The 21,315-nt window shown below is 46.9% G+C and overlaps 1 protein-coding gene across 2 annotated transcripts in view; it reads right to left on the bottom strand.

Annotated features, from left to right (window-relative positions):
* Mgmt (O-6-methylguanine-DNA methyltransferase) overlaps window positions 1-21,315 on the bottom strand; it is a 248,898-nt gene that overhangs the window by 178,726 nt on the left and 48,857 nt on the right. For both annotated transcript variants that reach the window (XM_036204159.1, XM_036204151.1), the window contains exon 2: window positions 12,278-12,414. In XM_036204159.1, coding sequence (XP_036060052.1) covers window positions 12,278-12,402 — 125 coding nt within the window. In that variant the 5' untranslated portion in view covers window positions 12,403-12,414. The remainder of the gene's footprint in view (window positions 1-12,277; window positions 12,415-21,315) is intronic.

Genomic DNA, 21,315 nt, shown 5'->3' with positions numbered 1-21,315 from the left:
AATGGAAGTGGGTGCTTCTCTCAGTAGCCTTGGGGCCGCGACTCTGACTTTACTTCCATTTGGGGTAGTTGGCCAAGGCAGGAGGAAACCAAAGTTCTTCAGAGAAGGAAGGCAAGGCTTCTTAGTCAGCTCTTCCTAGAACACTGCCTTCCTGATTCCCCTGCCCAGTGTCTGCCTACTGGACACTGGTGTGTATAGAACTCCGTTCCTGCTGGGACACTCTACAGCTCTCCACAGGTGAGACACACCAGGTCTGGTTTGGATGGGACCAAAATGATTCTCAGAGATACCTTAGCCAAAGCCAGTGCTGCAGCAATAACTAGGCATGGCATGCTAGGTTTCTGGGAGGCCAGTGCCAGGGAAATCTTTTTCACAACTTAAGAAAACCTGAGTTACCTTCCAGACACCACGAAGAGGGTGTAGATGTTCCAAAGCTATCTCACAGAGACACCCATCTGCTGCCTCCATTGGCCTCCAGATACCCCCTCTCCCTGTTCTCTGCCCCTGAGTGTTTTCTTTCATTCCTGTCTGGGGCTTCTACCAGTCCCATGTTAAAATGACTCTCCATTTGAGGAGTTTTTCTGTAAGACTCTATGTCCTAGGAACGTCAGAAGCTACACCCATACATTCTCACCAACATGACTGACTAAACACAAGCTGAACAAGAACCGCAACAACAGGCCATGCTAACATGGACGGGGAAAGCCCACGAGGCCCCAACCCTACACAAAGAACTACAGACAACAGAGGAATTCTCTGGTTGGGAACAAGTCTTCTCCAGGGAAGAGCACACCAACTGATTAACCAATACCAAATGGTCAGCCCTGAGAACATACATACAAGCAAGACTACACAAACCGAGCAGTTTATATCTAGGAACATGTATGTACATACATACACATATATACATGTTACAACAATTAATGAAAAAAGAGGCCAGGAATTAGGAAGAGAGTCGGGGAGCAGGTGAGGGGCTTGGAAAGAGAAGAGGGAAGGGGAAAATGTTGAAATTATATTCTAATTTCAATAACAAAAGGGAAAAAAGGACCCCTCCACATGACGTCGGCTTCTCTGGGGTCCCCTGCTTGCTTCTGCCTCAGTCTTTAGGGAAAGTACCACTCCACAGCTGCCTAGCCAGAGCCCACCTCTGAATACCTTCCCTCTGCCATGCCACCCTCATCCCGTCCATCAGAGGTTGTGGTACTACGTCTCAACTTAGTGGGCAGTACCCATTTCTACTGCCAGAGTCTTGGGCTTAGGCCCACATGGTCCCCACTTGGACAAGCTCAACAATCTGCTCTCACAACACCCATAGTGCAGTCCCCTGCACCTATCCCCTGAGCAGGGCTGGGCTCCCTGCAGGCCAGTGCTGTGTGCTTCTTGCTGTGGCATCCCCAGAACTCCACTGGGGCCTGTCATACAGCTTGTGACACATGTGATCCCATGTTCTGAGAACCAGGGGCAAGTCGGGAAGTCCTGAGGGAATCCTAAATTTATTCAATGTTTTTATGTCAAAAAGATCTACTTTTATGACTTGATAGGTGCCTGGATATAATAATTCTAGACAAACCCACCATAAGACAATGCTTCAATTTAATTCAAAATTTTAAACCCATTTAACCTTCAGCTCAATTAAAATTCTGAGCTAATGGCGTGTAGGAGCTATCCTGCACATCAGAAACACGCAGCCCATCTAATTACCGTTATGGTCTTAAAGGAAATAATTTAGCAAACAAAGTATGCTTTGAGTGTAGCGTGTCAACAATATTAACATCCTCCAAACCAAACTGAAGCTCACTCGCTAGTTACAGACCACTGAAACAGCAGAAAACGCTGAAGACACATTAAAAGAGGAAGAGAGGATTCTTGAGCTGGAGTTCAGTCTGATCTAAGAAAGGGATGGGTGTCTTAGACAGCACACAGCTGTGTTCACAAGAAGAGTCAGGAGGGCCCCCTTGGCTGGTGTCCATAGAGCACAGACATGCTGGCCATGTCCCCTGCTCCCCTAGCTTGAGGCATTACCACCTGACAAGCTTCAGGCATGCTGTGGCTTACAATGACATACAGGGAAGGTGAGTGAGCCTGTTTCTTCCCTTCTGGGCCTGAATTCCCCACCCCTCCACTGAAGAACATTTTCCTTTCCAAGTCACTGGCACTCAGGTGGCCAGAACAGCGCTTGGCTCAGGACTACCCCAGGGGCCAACATCTGGGAGGAGGGCTCAGGCAGAACCTTACTTGGGGACAAATCTGTGAGTGGTGGTGTGACAAGAGATTCGGGTAAGTAGGAGGTATAGCTTCCTTAGAACTCCTCCAAGTCTGCCACCTGCCTCTCCCCACACTCCCACTTCCTCTCATTGAGAGTGACTACAGGATTCAAGGCTGCAGCAGACAACAGATGGGCTCTGCTGGATAGGGCAGACCCCAAGCAGCAGTCTGTGCTACTGAGTCCTAGCTCCTGGGTAGATGGGGACCCTCCTTCCTTCACCCTAAAAACTGTAGAAGAAGAAAATGGCCCCTGGTGTTACAGTTACCATGTTAAGGTGTGCTTAGAGACTTGTTTGAACTCATTTACAGTACAATTCAAACATGCCTGTGTGATGGTTAATCTTCCTCATCAACTTGACTGGGTTTAGAATCACCTAGGAGACACACCATTGGGTGTATCCTTGGGGATGTTTCCAAAGAGGTTAAACGTAGGAGGAAAGAACTACTCTGAGCTGAGGGTCAAGAATAAATAGACAAAAGAGAAAAGGGATGAAGCCATCTGACTGCCAATATTCCCTGCACTCTGCCTCTCAGTTTACCCAGACGTGAGCAAGCAGCCTCTCATAGCTGCTGCCACAGTTGACAGGCACTCCTGCCATCAAATCCTGCCCACCACGATAGACTGTGCCCTCAGATAATAAGCTAAAATCACCCCTTTTTCCCTTATATGGCCTCCTGTCAGCTTTCTAGTCACACAATGGTAAGAAAAGTACAGCACACACCTGCTAGCCAATTTCTCAAAGCCACAGCTCATGAGAAGTAGGAGACAGAACAGGATGAGGCAAAAAGGAGATCAAATGCAGCAGTGGGGTGAGCAATGAGGTGAGGGCAGAAAACTACAGGGTATCGGCATGTGATCATCAACTAGAAAGGGCTGCACCCTTCAGCCAGCACTGCTGTAGAATATTATTTCAAGATTTGTTTATGGTGTGGAACATTTGTTTCATGATACAAAGATGCGTTGCATTCCTTTATGTTGCGTTTGTTTAACTCTGTGAAGCTGTGCTACTGTGCCTGTCTAAAATACCTGATTGGTTTAATAAAGACCTGAACAGCCAATAACAATGCAGGAGAAAGGAAAGGTGGGGACTAGCGGGCAGGGAGAATAAACAGAAGGAGAAAAAGAGGGATGAGAAGGAGCAAGAGAAAAAGGAGGAGGACACCAATGGCCAGCCACACAGCTAGACATGGAGTAAGAAGTAAAGAAAAGGTATACAGAAATAGAGAAAGATAAAAGCCCAGAGGCAAAAGGCAGATGGGATAATTTAAGTTAAGAAAAGCTAGCTAGAAATAAGCCAAGCTAAGGCCAGGCATTCATAAGAAAGAATAAGACTGTATGTGATTTATTTGGGAGCTGAGTGGTGGGCCTCCCAAAAAGTAAAGAGTAAAATCAACCAACTACATAGCACAATCACACTATCAGCTCTACATCTGTCTACACCATAGGCAGCAAGGGCCAGGGGCCAACTCCAAAGTGCCCCAGCTAATCAGCGCAGGGCACTGACACAGCTAATTCCACCAGGAATGGCTACAATATGGACACAAACTCTGATAGGATTCCAGGTTTGAGCTACAACCCTCCAAAATCTGCACACGGCCCTGGAGCCTTCTCCTGGGGTGAAAGTTACTGCTGAATGGAATCCTGGGAGTTCCAGTTCTTGGTCAGGAAATAATATCTGGTAACCTGTGGGTTTACTCAAGTGCTACTGCCACAACCTGTGACATACATACGAGTACTCCACAGCTGGTGGCATGGACCTTTCCTCCACTGATGGCACATGGCAGAGTCTAATTCCTAACCATGTCTAGACTATACCGAGCCTATGCAGGGCTCACTGTGGTAGGTGATGGGGACAGGTGTCTCTTCCTGCCAACCTTCCCCTTCACACAGGCACAAACACCACTGTTAAAAGACACTTCTCAAAGATGCTTACTTAAGGATTCTTATCTCAACATGCCTTAGAGGCCGAACATTTACCCACCCCTGCTTGAAGCTTACCAATTTATCTCTGTTACCCTAAACTGCGTACATTGCTCCAAAAGTTGGAAACTCAAAAACTGTCCTGGGCTGGCAGACAGTTCATATGTTAGATACACACATTTTCTTAGCTGTCACTCAGCCATCCTTTTTTCTCTTCAAGATGAGCCCACAGAATGAAGTAACTGGCTTGCTTCTGACTCACCAACACAGGCACGCACATCTGCCAGCCTTGCATATTTGCCAGCCCTGCCTTCCAAAAGCAACCAAGTCCAGAGAGCAAAGCTTTAAGGCTCTGTCTTGTTGCCAGCCTGCGTCCAGAGCATAAAGACTTTTGTGCCCTAGGAAAACCTGTCTCTACCTTCTATCTGGCATCAGGCAAGCGCTGAGTAGGAAGGGAGCAAAGTCCAGAGGCAAGCTGAGGAGGTATCAACACCATTTTCTAGATCAGAGGCAGCACAACTTCACAAGTGGTACACTCTGCACTTCTGTGACCACACAGCTCTATCTGGGAACTATGGGTCAACAACAAAGGGCCTGGCATCCACAGGACTGGCACCTGCTGTCTCGTGTGCACCACTCACAAGGCACATGGCAAGCTGGCCTGTGAGGCTGGGCCTGAGGGACTAGGTAGACACTAGATGATCTCCCCACAGAATTCATCTGGCTCAGACTTCCCCTAACAGTTTCCTAACTAGAGCTGGCCAGGAAAACACCACATCAGATCTGTAAACATCACAAAGGAATCCCTGCCAGGAAAGTTGGTTAAGTTATGCAAAGTAGAAAATGGACTCTAAGCAGTTTGCATATTCAAGATACAAAAGATTTTATATGAGTTTGGTTAGTCTACATACGGTTTCTGGTATTACATTCCTATACTTGTATTACAAGGTTTACATTGAGAGAAAAAAATGAAGGGGGGTGGTGTGTGCAAATCTTTGACATGTTCAAGATGAGCCACACTTGGTTTCCCCAGTGCCTGAGAGCCAAAGCCTACCTGTTGTTGTCTGTGTACTCAAAGTACAGTCATTGTTTCAAGTAATCAACCAATGTGAACAACATTATGGAATGCTAAGCATGGCTCAAGATCATATGAGGAAAATAAATAGGTCACATAACCCTCTTGATATATCCTAGGCACTGCAGGGCACACTGAGGAGGTCAGGGCTCCACAGCCACAGAAAGATAGCAAGGAGGGCATCAGTCAGGCTCTTGCAAAGACCAAGCTATGCTGCAGGGGACAATGACTGACAGCTGGGAGATATGGGCAAGGAGGTCATCAAATAAAGTTGCTACAAAAAGCCACTTCTAAACCAATGTGCTTCATCCAAATAACAAAAGAAAAAATGGAGGTGGTAGGTACGACCCAGAACAAACCAAAAATCACATCACAGTGTGGCGCCTTGAACAAATTACAAGGCCTGGTTGTGTGGGGAGGTTAGGCTTATACAGAAACAAGTGGAATCCTTTTGCAGACAGGCATCAGTAGTCAGCCTGTGAGTCTCATGGGAGGCTGACAGCAAGGGCCCTGCTCAAGACCCTTTCAGCTGCTGGTCAGCAGGAAAGGAAGCCACGGAAGTACCCTGGGGGTAAGTGAGGGCTGCACACAGCTGTCATTGTAAAGCAAACTCCAAGGATGAAACAGCACACCAGCTGACATTCAAGGAAGACCCAAGACTATCCGAGACCTTGCTTTTTTCACAAAATGGAGGTGTACTTCCATGCTTAGGAATGTTGTCAGAAGCACCCCAATTCTAAAATCCCAGAGATGTCAGTATACTTAAGTGAAATTGATGCAGGCCAGCATGTCAAGATTGACTTAGCATTCTAAACTCAACTCACCCCACCACATGTATAGACCATGAAAGAGAAAATGGCACGGCTATGTAAGTACCCAGAGAAAAACCACTGGTGGACTCTCACGGGTTGCAGTCTGAGAAACAACGCCAGTATGAAGGCTGGCAGAGAAAGAAACATTGAGGCACCCTGTTACTGGGGACAAGAGAATGCAGTCTACTGGGATGGTGAGGTACTTAATGCATGTCTTACTGGTGAATTGCTGATAGCAGAAACACAAGGCATGAGTATCACACAGGGAGAAGCATACTGTCTCTATGCAGAGAGTGAATCCACACAGAAATCCTAAAGAACCCCAAATAACACTCAGAGCAAGCATAGTTGTCAACCCCCATTCCCCGGAGGGAGCTGGCTCCAGGACCCCAGGCACATCAACACCAGAGATGCTTGAATCCTTCACAGAAAATGGCAGGATCAGAGCAGAGCCTATTCACATCCACCCACATGCTACACATTCAGATACTACTTATATTACCTAATAAATGCAACATGAACAGCTGTTTAAATGTTCTGCATAAAGAATAATGACAGAAAAGTAATTTGTGCGGGTTCATAACATTGAAGTTTTCCAAGAACTTCTGATGCACAGTCAACTGAATGTATGGACACAGAACTCAGAGAGAGGGATGGCCAACCGGAAGTCCCCACCCCATATTCATAAGGATGTATCTCCAAACCCAGGCTATCTGGAATGGTGGGTAGAATCAACAAAATAAGACTGCTCCTGTGTACCTATACTAATTTACACACCTAACATAGTAAAAGATAGAGGGTACAAAATCAGATGATCACATCAACCAACTGTGCTGTGGGTCATGTCACCGTGGCCTCTCTGCTCTTGTGATGATGGAGGGAGAGAATTCTTAAAGGAAGCACTTCACAGATTGTCTTGGACACATCTGGATCTCCAGATTCTTGTGTCATTATAAAGTAAAAAGGCTGCCTGAGCACAGCATGGTAATAATAGCAGGTTAATCTAATAACTGATACAGTCACTAAGTGACTAGAAGGTGAGCAGCATATAAAGAGTGGATACACTGGGCAGAAGGGGACACATCCCAAGCTGATGGGTCAACATGTCATCATACTAGACAGAATGGCATGGACTTATAAGTCATGATGCTTTCTTTCTGGAACTTTCCAGTAAACATTTCTGGACTCTGGATTCTAGCTGACCATGGGTAACAAACAGTAAAAATAAAATCATAGTAAAGGGTTGGGGAGGCTCCTGTGCACGAATTCACAAGTTTGTACAACATAAGATACACACCCACACACACACACACACACACACACACACACACACACAATCAATGGCTACAACCAGCAGCAAATAATTTAAAAGTTAACAAAAGTTTTAAGCTGATTTAGAATATCTATCAAGAACAAAGTACCTAAAAATCAATTCTATCAAAGACATGTGAGGTCTCCATGCTGGAAACTACAAAACCCTGCTGAGAAAAATGAAAGAGAACCCAAATAGATGCAGAGATAAATCACACCACAAATCGACAGAGTCAATACCAAGAAGCTGTCAGGCAGCCAGAATGGAAACGGACACCTCTCAATCAGTTGCCAACAAAAAGCTGTGCAAAAACAGATACTTCAAAATGGCAAGGTAATGTGCAAAGTGAAGAGACTTGTGGCTAGCTGGTTGTGGCTAGCTGGGAGGTGAATGGAGGCCTTGGAGGGGGGACAGGATAGGATAAAAAATGTGCTCTGTGTGTGTGTGTGTGTATATATATATATACTTTTCAATAAATAAAATTATAATTTTAAAGAATAAAATAAATATCTAGAAGCCCACTAGAAACGGAGTTGAGTTGGTGGAGTGTGTGTCAAGCAAGCACAACACCCCAGATTGGACACCCAGCTCCTCATAAACCAAGTGGGGTGGCGGCACTCTGCTCTAGTCACAGAATTTAGAGGTGGATAAAGGACGATCAGAAGTTCAAGGTCAGCCCTGAGTCCCATGTCAATCAGGGCTACATGAGATCCTTTCTCAACAACAAGACAGAAGTGGGGGCCACCCAAAGGCCAAAGACAGCAGCTAGAGACATGGCCTGACTGTCTCAGGGGGGCCACAAACTCAGTCACTAAGTCAGCATGGGGCTGACCGAGAACAACGGAACTGGGACAGCCCTAGAAAGGCAATGCCCGAGGTACACAGAAGGGGAAGCTGTGCTTTCCCCCAACAAAGGATGGAATGAGACAACTATATGAAAGTAAGCAAGTGCTTGAGAAAGTCAACTAACTGTACATTCATCATGGTCGCTTAAACAAAACAGATATTCGAGTGCAAGAAGGATGATGCTTCTGAGAGACAGCACAGCAGAAGATTCTGGTGAAATTAACAGCACATGCTTCAGGTTTTGATGGTGGGTACACTGTGTTTTGTGGGGTGTTTGGGGGGGCTTTTACTTTTGTTGTTTTGTTGTTTTCTGAGGCAGGGCCTTACTATGTAGATCTGGCTGTCCTTGAACTCAACCGACCCAGCTTCCTCTGCCTCCTGAGTGTTGGAGTTAAAGGTCTGTACCACTACAACCAGCTACATATTTATTAAAGACAAAAAAAAAAAACAAAAACAAAAACAAAAAAAAAACTAAATGTAAAGGGAAAAACTAATCATCTGACTTTCTCAAAATAACAAACTTCTCATCTAAAGAAATTTAGAAAATCAAAATATAGGCAACTTAGGGAAGTATCTTATTAAGGGCTTCTATGGCTGTGAAGAGATACCATGACCATGGCAACTCTTATAAAGGAAAACATTTAATTGGGTGACAGTTCAGTCCATTATCATCATGGTGCAACATGGCGGCATGTAGGCAGACACGGTGCTAGAGAGGTAGCTGAGAGGTCTACAATTTAAGCAACATGAACAGGAAGTGAACTAAGTGTCACACTGAGCTTGAGCATAGGAGACCTCCAAGCCCACCTCCACAGTCACACACTTACTACAACAAAGCCACACCTACTTCAACAAGGCCACACCTCCTAATAGTGCACTCCCTATCAACTTATGAGGCCAGTTACATCCCAACTCCCACAGGGAGGAAATCAGAGTTTACACCAGGCATTCCTGTAACATCAGCACTCCGAAGGCAGATGCAGAAGGGTGGCTCTGAGTTCAAAACCAGTCTGGGCTAGAGACCAAGACACAGTCTCAAAGGAAAAAGCAAAGGAATAGTTCCCATGCTTGGTGAAGGGCTTGTACTCAAACCCAGAAAGCAGTAACACAAAGAACAAAGAAAGAAAAGGAGGAAAAGAAAATCTGAGTTAAAATACGTCAAAGGTGGTAAAGTACAAATTTTAAAAATTCAAACCACAGTGAGATGATACTTCAACCCACCTGAAGAGCCAAAACTTTAAAATCACAGAATCAACTGGCGGGCAAACTCTTACAGACTTTAATGTGTATATGCCGTGGAATCCAGCAACTCCTTACCTGGGCATTTACTCAAGAAAAATGAAGACAAGGGTCTTTGCAAGGCTTGAGCATGAATCCATAATGAACTTTCCAGAGTGTTCTAGATACTGTTTGTGATGATCTCTATATGCCTGTATGCTTTTGTCAAAACTTACTGAAATCTTTTAACTTCAGCTTTTTATAAACTGGCAAAGTAGAAATGGCTGAGAGGTTTGAAATGTCTCATCAGATTAACTATACACATGTACCAGTCACTGGTTTGGTTGTTTACCACAATACCAGATAAAAACGGCTTTGGGAATAATAGGTTTGTTTTGAACCATCAAGGCAGAAAAAGTATGGCACAAGGGTCTGAGGCAGCTGGTCATGTTGCATCCTCAGTCAGGAAGCAGGGATAGACAAACACTGGTGCTCAGCTCACTTTCTCCTTCTTATTGGGTCCAGGACCCCAGCCCATAGAATCATGCCACCTACATTCAGGATGGACCTTCTTAAGTAACCCAGTCTAGACAATCCCTCACAGGGCCAGATTGGTTTCCATGGAGACTCTAAATCCCACCAAATTGACAATCAGGGTTAACTACTACATCGTCAAAATCCAACTTCCCATTGCTACACACAGGATCCCTAGCATCAGGGTTATCCCACAGATAACGTCTCTAATTCCTGAACCAACAGAGAAGAGGAGGCACCAGCCACTCCTCTGGAAGGGAGGCACAATCTTTCCACTTCTCCCCTTGGGTGGTGGACAGGTCTGCAGCCTCAGTACAGGGCCTCAGTGGGGAACCAAGAGAATGATTAGGAGGAGATGGAACACCAGAACCCCAACATGGGCTGCTTGGCCTCCACTATCAACACACACACAAGTTCCTCTCCCTGAGGGAAGCCAGCTGCAGCTCCACTACGGGGTAGTTGTTTTCACAGTCAAATCCAATCCTAACTTCATTCAGCCTCTTTGTTAAGCTCACACAATCCATAAGACATACTTAAACAAATACACCATTTTCAAGATTAAAAAAATTAATTATGTATATTTGTGGGGGGAGGGCGAGGGGGCTATCTATATGAGTGCAAATGCCCTTCGAAGTCAGAGGCACTGGATCCCCTGGAGCTGGAATTACAGGCAGCTGTAAGCCACCTGACACAGGGGACCGGAACTTGAGTCCTGTGCAAGAGCAGTACAGGATCTTAACCATGGAGCCAGATCTCCAGCCCCTAAATATGTCTCATAATGCCTGCTTTTTATATTTTCTTCCCCAAATTTACAGTAAGGAGTGCTTTACTGTTTCTCCAAAAGCAAAAGAAGCCAACACATAATTTCTATGATTTATTGAGCTACTGAACATGCTAAGAGACAAAGTGCCATTTTCCCTACAAATTATTTGGTGTCTGCGATTTTCTGAGCCAGATGGTTCTCACAGAAACTGAGAGGAGCCTGTTCCCGCAGTTCAAAGGTTTGCTTATTTTTCAGTCTTGAAGTCTTAAAGACGATATTGATTGCAGCACACAGCTCTACAGGAGGAGCTGGCTGGGGAGGGCCATGCTGGAATTTATTACCAAACAATGCTCATTATGGCCGTCTCTGACAGGGGTCCATTAAAATCAATTTTTATGTTTCTTATGTATTTTCTTTATCTAATGTTCTTGGCATTGTGTTTATTAGCCAGTTAAGACAAACACCCAGCACAGGAGTTTGTGCTTTTTCTTCTCCTTTTTTTTTCTTTTTCTTTTTTCCCTACTTCTCTTGGAAATAACAAGAATTGCCATTTTAATGCTACCAGTCACAGCCAGCAAGCCGAAGAAGTTAGGAAGTTCGGTGCTACATTTTAGAATTCAGACATGTGCGGGAGTGCTTCCAATTTGTTTCTCTTTTGTTTTTACAATTAGAAAACTATGGCAAGGACCATGCAAAGAGGAATACATGACCTTCGAGGACCTTGTGATCTGAAGTTACCCAGTAGAAAGACTCTTTTCACAACTTAGCAGTGATCACTCCTGGCCTGGTGCCACCTCCAGGAAGCAGCAGAGTGGCCCGACAGGGCACAAATGTAGACCAGCAGTGGAAGACGCACCTGAGAGGTCTTGCCAGGCTTGATTTAAAACCTCTGAGGTAAGTCACACGATGGAGAAAGCTGTCCACTCCTGTATCTCGTGTGTTCAACAATCAAAGTGCTCAATGTGGGTGGGGAAGGTGGTTCAGTCAGTAATGCTTGTTTTATGGTCATGAAGACCTCAAGAATCCCTGTGAAAAGTGGCACTCACCTGTAATCCCTGTGCTGGGAAAGTAAAGACAGGCAAATCCCCAGAGCTCCAGGCCATTGAGAGACTGTCTCAAAAAACAAGGTGTAAAGCACCCAAGGCTACCCTCTAGCTTCCATATGCACACAAAGACACGTGTACCCATAGGGACACGGGGACACACACACACACACACACACACACACACACACACACACACACACACACACAATGCTCAATACTCAGAGATTTCAACCCCTCTGCAAAAGAACTCATGAAACAAATGTCTGGAAGCTCCCATCAAAGGCTCGTCTCCAGGGCTTATGAGCTATTCCAGATGACTGGGTAATGTATGAGTTGCCAAAGACACCACAACTCAAAGACTGTTTTCAGAGATGCTAATGTCTGTGGTTGGTGGCACCAGGCTCTGCATTCCCCCATGCTCCTATTGGCTCCTGCCTTCAGCACACACCACTCATGCAGTGCCCACACTTACTGCTCACACTTACTCAGGGCGTGGGGTCTTTTCGCGGAGGAATCGTATCCCATGCAGGCCTTGCTCACAGCCAGACAGCTCGATCTTCCCCAAAGGGCTGTCCAACATTGTGTATTTCATTTTGCAGGTCTCAGCCATTCTGCCAAGCTCCTAGAGAGAAGCAATTTTTAAGTCAAGTAAGAAAGTGTGTTTGGAAGTGGTTGGTCATTTATAAAGCACAATGGAAGCATTGGTTACTTAACACAGAGGATATATTCCAAAGTGTCCCCTCCTGTTGGGATTTAATCATAAGCTACTTTTACAATACAGCCTCTTTCCACAACAGCCTGGGTCACCCAACCAGTGTCCACTTCTTTTGTCCTCTAAAATTACAATGCCTCTATTTTTCCCTGCTGTCCGTAACTAAAGCAGACTTGGAGGAGGCTGAACTAGTATATATTTTTTACCTACCTGAAACTCTGCAGGCTTTGAATAAGAGGACTGCCAGAAAAACTGTTCCATATTTTGAATAAGGAACATTTAAAAGTGAAGCATGGGGCTGGGGTATAGCATGAGGGGGCAGAGCACTTGTCTTGCCTGTGCCGAGTCTAGTTTCATCTTTCTGACAGATTTTTTTTTTAAAGACACGGGAACATGTATGAAATGCATTATGGAAAATGATGGGATGGGGTTTGGCCCAGGGGGGACACAGGCACCTGTGTCAGCCGGTGGATGGGCAATGAATGACCGATGCTGTGGAGAGCTGGTACACCTGACTTCAATGGAAACTGCAGATGCCAAAGAGCTAAGAGCCAAGATGTAAGAGGGTATGTCTGTGCTCCCCTTCAAGTTCCTCTTCCTTCCAAATTCCTTGTCTGACTCTCAGAAGGAGAGGACTCTCATCCCCTTCCTATCCACCAATGATTCCCAGAAACCCTCCTGTCCCCACCCCCACACACTTCTGACAAACCTGCTGCCCTGGCCCCAGGCTGAGAGTGAGACAGCTTGCTGCCTCTGCCTTCTCTGGCCTAGAACTACCTCCAACCACCATGCCCAGTCATCACCCTCCCCAAAGGATCTCCTTTGTGTGATTATTATAGAATGTATTATGACCCATCCATCTCCTAGAATGCCCTCCCAGGTCACACCCTCATGCACCTGGGCTTCCCAACCCCTGGATCCCCGGTATTTCTAGCTCCTTAGTCCCATTTCATCTGGTCACCTCTTGCAGCAAGTGACACAGCCCTCACCTGGGATCATATAGAACACGCAGAACAAGTCCAGCACTCACATCCGGCTGACACCCCCTGTCCTGTGTGCACGCGTGCATGCGTGCATGTGTGTGTGCATGTGTGCATGCGTGCGTGAGCCCGTGCACTTGACAGGCATTGTCAGAACATGGTCACACCCTCCTTTGTTTACCTATAGTCTACACCGCTTTTCTTCTGCTGACAAGTTGTGACATAAACAGGGTGACCTCCAAAGCTCACCACACTTGTCTTCTGACCCCAAGAGAAGAGGTATGCTGACCTCTCCAAGGCCCACATACCACACTGCAGGTTATCCCCACATGCAGTACCCCTTTGCATCCCCTCCTGCCTGTCCATCACTAGGTCTCTGTGGTGCAACATGCTGCCTGGGGTCTTCTGTGCCATCCATGTGCTTCTAGTACTTTCCATTGCTTCCCTTTTCTCTCCCCTTCAGCCTGGCATGAGCCAGCGCTTCCAAAATAATGCAAGGTATTCCCAAATAAGACTCAGGCTTTAGCATCATGCCCCAAAGCTTCCCTTCGCAGCACCCCACTTTCTAAATACAAGGACAAGAATTTGAAAGGGCTCTCCTCCAGGGCCTCAGGGTATGTATGAGCCTCCTGGGAGATCTCAGCCTCAGGCCACTTGTCACAGTTTTCAGAGGCCAGATCTTTAACTGCAGGGTAAATTCCAAACTCTCAGGGCACTGACTCCAAGCTCAAGTTGATGGCTTAGGAAACAAGCTATCCTGGACACAAGAACTCAGGCTTGCCTCCTTGAAGGCTTCTAGCTGGACACATGGGAATACACCTGGTATACTCAATATCACAGTCAAATCTAAATATACAGGGTCCAAATTTCTGAATGTAAGACTGGAGATACCTAGAGTTATACACTCTTTAGAATTAGGCCCAAGGAGCCATGGTGGCTCCCATAGCCCATTTTTTTATGCGTGTTTATGCCTGAGTATGTGCACGTGAGTACAGTGCCCGTGGAAGCCAAAAAAAGAGCGACAGATCCCCTCAACCTGGAGCAATGGGTGCTTGTGAGCCACCAATGTTGATGTCAGAATCGGAACTTGAGTCCTCTGGAAAAGCAGCAAGTGCTTCCCACCACTGAGGCATTTCCTCAGCCCCCCAAGAGCCCGCTTCTTTGAGTGTTTGCTGACAGCAGTGGCAAATGACAGGAAATGTGTGCATACTCCACCCCGCAGTTCTCCGAGGATGGCACTCCAAGGCACAGCAGCTTGGTTGGTCACCTACATGGGAGATCCCTGTGGCCAGTCCAGGACCCAGCTAGACTTATCAGAGCTCTCCACTTGGCTGCAGAACCCAGAGTGTGGCTCCTGTACCCGCGTTCCTGCATCATCACTGTGGCATCCACCAAAAGCCACAAGAGGGGCTGACATTAATTGGTGGCAGAAAAAAGATCGATTTTCCATGGCTGTTTGGAGACCTCTGAAAAATGAAGTGAATTTCTTTTCATCTCCCTTTAACATGAAGGGCGTTTAAATAACAATGTTCTGAATTAAGCAGCTGGCGCCAGAGGCCAGTTCCCACCAAGGTACTGAAAGCCAGAGACCTTACAGCTCTCAGATCCCTTCCTTCTCTGTTGACTTCACCAGGCCTTCCAGAACTGTCTTCGCGGCTGACCTGCACCCTTCCCACTAAAGGTGCCCATGTGATTCTCAGGGCAGGCCCCAGGCCTGCCAAGCAGCCAGCGGTATAGGAAGCAGGCGCCCTGCTAGAGCGAGAGGAAAAACAGGTACAGGATCAGACCTCAGGGCCTGCCAAAGTCAGTGGGGAACACAGGGGCCCTGGGAGCCCCGCCCCCCAGCCAGCCATGTGCTAGGAAGAAAGCACCAGGAGCAGCATTGGTCCCCAGCTCCCACATCCACCTCAGCAACAGGTATGGGGAAACCCCAGAAGAGAGCGAACCATGCACTCAAGTCACCCAATCCTAAAACCGGCTCTAGGAGGCTGGGAGAGAATGGGATTGGCTGACCAACTGCAAAAAGTCTGGAAGGAACACCACAAGGGGACAGAAGTAAGGTCAGGGCTGATGCCCACCAGACCAGGAGCCTCCCAGGCCGAGTTGTGAATTGTCCCATTGAACAGAAGACAATTCCTCTGTGGCTCTGCTGCTCTGACTGACAGTGAGGCCTGGAGAGACTTACTCTCCAACAGAACAGGCTGAAGTGTCATCCAGACATCCAGCCACCAACTACAGCCTGACCTTCAGGCCACTGAAGGAAAGCGATGAGTCTTCAGGTCTGTGACCAAGCTTCTGTTCAGCCAGTCACACATGCATAACCGGAGCTGAGTTCTGCCCTGGGATGACAACACTGGCCATTTGTCTCAGTGAGGGTCACTATTGCTGTGATAAAACACCATGGCCAAAGCGACTTGGGGAGGAAAGGGTTTATTTTGCTCACAGTTCCATATAACAGTTCACCATCCAAAGCAGTGAGGGTAGGAACTCATGCAGAATAGGAACCTGGAGGCAGGAGATGATGCAGAGGCCATGGAGGGGTGCTGCTTATAGCCTTGCTCAGCCTGCTTTCTTATAGAACCCAGGACCACCAGCCCAGGGATGGTACCACCCACAGTGGGCTCGGGTCTCCCCCATTAATCACTAATTAAGAAAATGCCCTACAGGCCTGCCTACAGCCCAATCTTATGGAGAAATTTTCTTAGTTGAGGCTCCCTCGCTCCTCTCTGATGTGTTGGGTCGACATAAAACTAGCCAGTACACCATCCTACTTTCGTTTCTCTAACAAAAAACAATTTTGGGGGGAATGGGGTTTATGTGGATTACAATACAGGTTAAAGCCCATCATGTCATAGAAATCAAGGCAAGAACTAAGGCAGTTACTCATTAAATCAAGAGCAGAAAGAGGAGGAAAGCATGTATGCCTGCTGTTCAGCTCACTTCCTCATTCTCATAAAGTCCAGGGCCCCAAACTAGGGGATGGTGCCACCTGCAGTGGGTTAGGTCTTCCCACATCCATTAACAATCAATACAATCCTCCACAGACATACCTCCAGGCCAATCTTATCTAGACAATCCCTCATTGTGACTTTCTTCCCAGGTGACTGTAGGTTGTGGAAAGTTGACAAAATGAACCATCACATCAGTTTTCAGAGGAAGAGATGGGCTATATTCCTAGTTATCCCCTGGCTGTATCCTGCTCCAGTCTCAAGCTTGTTCAGGGTTTGGGACTATAAGGTATATCACAACAACCCCTTTTGGTAACTGACATTCTGCAAGGGAAGAACATGCCAACATTCAGAGCCTTGGAAGATGGGGATTGGGACAGACTAAACTCGATATTCCAGAAGCAGCCCAGGCCTAAGTTTGCTAAAAAAAAAAAAAAAAAAAAACAACATCACCTAAACAATAGGCTGCCTGCACAGCACAGCACAGACACTAAAGTGCTTGCACAACACAGGACAGCTAAGAGATTTGTTCCCTGATCTGCAAACCAAGGTCTCTAGATTCAAACTGGTACCGTTTGTATTTAGAAATCACACTTAGAAGTCCCGTTTACCATCCCAAATGTCACACAGATACCTCCGTGAAAGTGAATATGAGCAAATCAGTGAAGAGCCTGCTGCTTCCTCTCACAGAGGAATCCAGAAAGATTAGGCAGCAGAGAGAAAACCAACTTCTCCCTCCTCCTCCCCACTTCTCTCTCCTCCCTCCCTCCTCCCTCCCCTCCCACCTCTCTCTCTCTCTAGTAGATAAAGCTAAATGCAGCAAGTGTGTATGTGAACAGAGTTAGTAGACTGTTCCAGAATTCCCCCAGAACTTCAAGCACTTTTGAGAACCCTTTTCAGATGCCAACTGCTACTATTTACCCACTGGAGCTGCTCATATAAACCACCTCTACTTTTTACTGGAAACTGGTATGGGCGAGCAGAACCCAGCCCAGCAGGGTGTCCTGCTGGGAGCACTCCAGTACCCAGTGCCTGGTTCCTTCTGTGGCTGACCAAGAGGCTCTGCACCTGCTCACATTCCTGCAGGACCAGGAGCTTCCGCGCTGAGTGGTCCCATGAACTCAGTGTTACAGTGGGGCTGCAGAGTCATAATCACAAGCTAAGTGCCCTCTACTCTCTACCTAATTACTCACGTAGAAGAGGCATTTCTATACTAAAATACAAAGAAAGTGAAAAATTCAATTTTTCTTTTTAAGACAGGGTCTCTCTGTAGCCATGACTGTCCTGGAACTCACCATGTATACCAGGCTGCCCTTGAACTTAGAGATCCACCTGCCTCAGCCTCCCAAGGCATGTGCCATACACATAGCTGAAAAAAAAAATCACATTATTTAGTGGTAAAATAGGACTTACTGTGGGCAACCTCAGACCCAAATCCTGTATGCTTTAAGTCAACTCTCTCTGCTCAGACCACCACTTTCAAAAAAAAAAAAAAAAAAAAAAAAAAAAAAAAAAGAAAACAATGGGGAAAATTCTGTTCTCAAGCCCTTTGTAATTCACTGAAATCAGAAGCTGAAATCCACAGTGAAACAGTCACTATCATTAAACAAAAGATGTGCTACTCTGCCAGATGACTGCTCAAACAACGTATGCAAAGGAGAAGATAGATTATAAAGACCAATGAAATCCAGACCTCCACAAGAAACTCAGAATGCAGAGGAGAACACTATCTATAGGCTGCTGAATGACAGGCTGACGACAGCACCCTCCTTCCCCAGGCTCCCCAGCCAGTGCGACAGGGGCCTCAGGCCAGGGCAGTGAGGCACATCCAACCAGGGGCCATCCACAGCAACCCCAGCTGTCCTGTAGGGAGAGCAGCCTAGCCTACATCAGCCAGGTGCCCCTCTTTCCAGAAAGGCTGTGGGACCAAGTTCCTCTAAAGACACTGGACCTCAAGGAAGACCAGAACCCTGAAATCTCTGGTTTGATGCTGGGAGCTGTACAGGCTTCCCTACAGCAGTCATGGAAGGATGACTGACGCCAACCATCTTTTTTGGCTTTTAAAAAACTCCTGCTGATCCGTCTTTTCTACACTCCACACTCACAGGAATGCTAGGTGCAGCAGAGTGCCGCACCTGTACTTTGTTTCTCACCTAGCAGGTCCCGAGAGACACCTGGGCATGGGGAGATGGACATCTCCACTACCTCCAAAATACTGGTGGGTCTCTGAAGGGTGCCCAAGTCTAAACAGCCTGTGCATGGTAAGGAGTCCTGCCACGGACACTCCACCCTAACCCCAGCACCCCAGGGCTCAGACACTCCTGGTCCCAAGATGCCATCTGGAGTCCTTCTCAGCAAGGCCTGCTCAGCTCTCCCTCTCATGATTGTCTCCAGCCAGCAAGACTGTTTTAAAACTGTTTTAAAATGTCGCTTTTCCTGGGGTAAAAGGAAATCATCAGGAGGAAGATCTCCGCACCCTGACAACTCAGGATAGAATCAGATTCCACAGGAGAGGGCATCCAAACCCTGGGAGACCTGAGAAGCCTCATCTCCTCAGAAACCTGGCCGGGACACACCTGGATATCTGCAAAAGAACTCAGGAACAGCTGGCGCAAAGCCCAAGACACCCAAATCCCAAAGCATTCCTGCATCTTGTTTTAACACACTGAATTTCCGGTCTGATCAAGAATGACTCATTTATAGTTTGCTGTGGGGGAAAAAAATGAGAAAATACCTAGGTTTCTTTCATTTTAAATTGGCCCTCCTGGAGCTTGCTGTGCTAGCTAGCCCCCAAGATCACATGAAGCCTCTTGTGGGAAGGACAGGAAGCTCCCTGGCTGCTTGGTCTGCTGGGATGGTGTGCACCCAGGGTCACCTCTATGTGGCCACACATCTTATGCTGCCAACAGCACATTCCTCGTGGGCTGGAAAACTCCTAGCACCTCAGATCCCACTAACGACAGAGCTCCGTGTGACAGGCTGTCAGGAGGAAAAAGGGTGGCAGGCTGGTGCTCAACATGAAATGTCATCAGCTCTTATAGTTGCCATGACTTGGGAAACTTCAGCTTCAATGTGTCATAGCACAAAGTTCCCATCCTGTGGAGCTTTGCCAGCCAGCAAGTTAATGACTGCTTCGGAAATGCGAGGTAGGGGTGGCGGGGGGGGGGGGGGGGGGGGGGGCAGAGTGAGGTCTGAAGGAGATATGACCTTTCCCAATTAGGAGGGTGCCAAAGCTGGGGAGTCTTATACCACACAGGGAGAGAAGAAGTCTCTGCCTCATCACTGGGAAATTCTGATTGAGCTGTGGCATAGGGAACACATTCTCTACCCTCTGGTTGATGACAAGGCTGGTTAAAATCAACCATGTCCAGGAGAGAGACCTTGTGGGTGCAGTCACATATGACATGCCTACCGGCTTCCACCAGGGCAGATGGGGTTCTACGAAGAACACAGGGCTCCAAGTCATATGACTCACCATAGAGTCAGCTAGAACTGGGGACCCACTAGAATGCACATCCCCGGTGACATGGGCTCCTGGGAACAGCGACACTGGTTAGTCTGTGCTTCCACAGCAGATATCCACCACAGACTTCAATGGTCAATCCCCAGCAATATGCCAAGGTAGCCGATGCCTACTGTGGATAGGAGCATAGCTTTGGGGAGCATTGCAGACACTTTTAACTGTCTGACATAGGGGATGCTAGAAGTCACATGGCAACCTTCCTCTTCCTCTCTCTTCTGTAGCTTCTGCAAGATGCCCACTCCCTAGCATTCCTAGGGTGTGTTCTGCAAAACTGGTAAGTACTTGAAGGCCGTGCAAGGCTGACCAAACTCTGATCTGCTGTCAGGAGGCACACCTCAAGGGACTTGCCCTCTCCCACTGTCTTTAGGTGACTGACTCTTGTACCACTTGACCACGCCTTCCCTAGAGCTCTAGGCAAGGACCTCTCCCACAACCCAGGAATATCCAGGGTACATGGTCCTGTGGGTACAAAACCCAAGGACCTCATTTCAGCACCCAGTGCCTGCCTGTGTCTGTGCAGCCCAAGCTGCACTAGCCAGCTCCTCTCTCTCCCAACCCATCAAAGCCAACTACCACTCAGGTCCTAGAGCCCAATGGTACACTTCTCTTATCTACAGAACCCAGTTCTCACATATGGCTGCCTGTAAGGCCTCTCCCATCTGTGCCTCTCTCCCACTGCTGATGTGTGAATTCCAGGCCAACCCTCAATGAAGTCACTAAACTTTCTCAAGTTTCCTCCATTCCTGGTAGAAAGATCTGTTAACCTGATGCAGAGCCACTGGTTGCCACCCGCACCCCTAGTACATGAGCCAGGAGAATTAGTAGAATTAAGTCCTCTTTGCCCTTAATCACTAAGTTCTCAGTGGTTCTGTAGCAGAGGATTCTGGGACTAGAACCTGGAATAATTTATGACTTGGGATCCTAAATGGAAGTGCCTGATTTCTAGACATCTTCAACAATTATGACCACACTAGGCCTTGACAGACCCAGCTCACTCTTTGAGGGACAGCTACCACCCTGCCCTAAGGCCACCTTGCTTCGGAAATGCACTCACTGCCAAGTGATTAACCCAAGGCTCCAGTCACACAGCAAGGGATTTTATGTTCTAAATTAGTTACATTATACCCAGAGCCTATCAATGGCTTGATAACTTGAACATATAATTCCATACCTTTTGCTCTTTAAACAATAATTCAGTCTAATCCTGCTGCTGAAGCCAAGATTTCCACACTGAAAGTGCACTTTCTGTTTGATTAAACACTAATAAATGCAAGAATAAAACCCCAGTCTTTTATCTTACAGTAAATTCTTCAAAGACCATACATTCTAACAATTCATTTCTTCTCTGGAGAAAGAGACA

Source organism: Onychomys torridus, chromosome 1 (genome assembly GCF_903995425.1).
Source record: "Onychomys torridus chromosome 1, mOncTor1.1, whole genome shotgun sequence".
Classification (NCBI taxonomy): Eukaryota; Metazoa; Chordata; class Mammalia; order Rodentia; family Cricetidae; genus Onychomys; species Onychomys torridus.
Note: the sequence above shows the minus strand (reverse complement) of the source record. Positions and strands in the feature narration are given on the sequence as shown.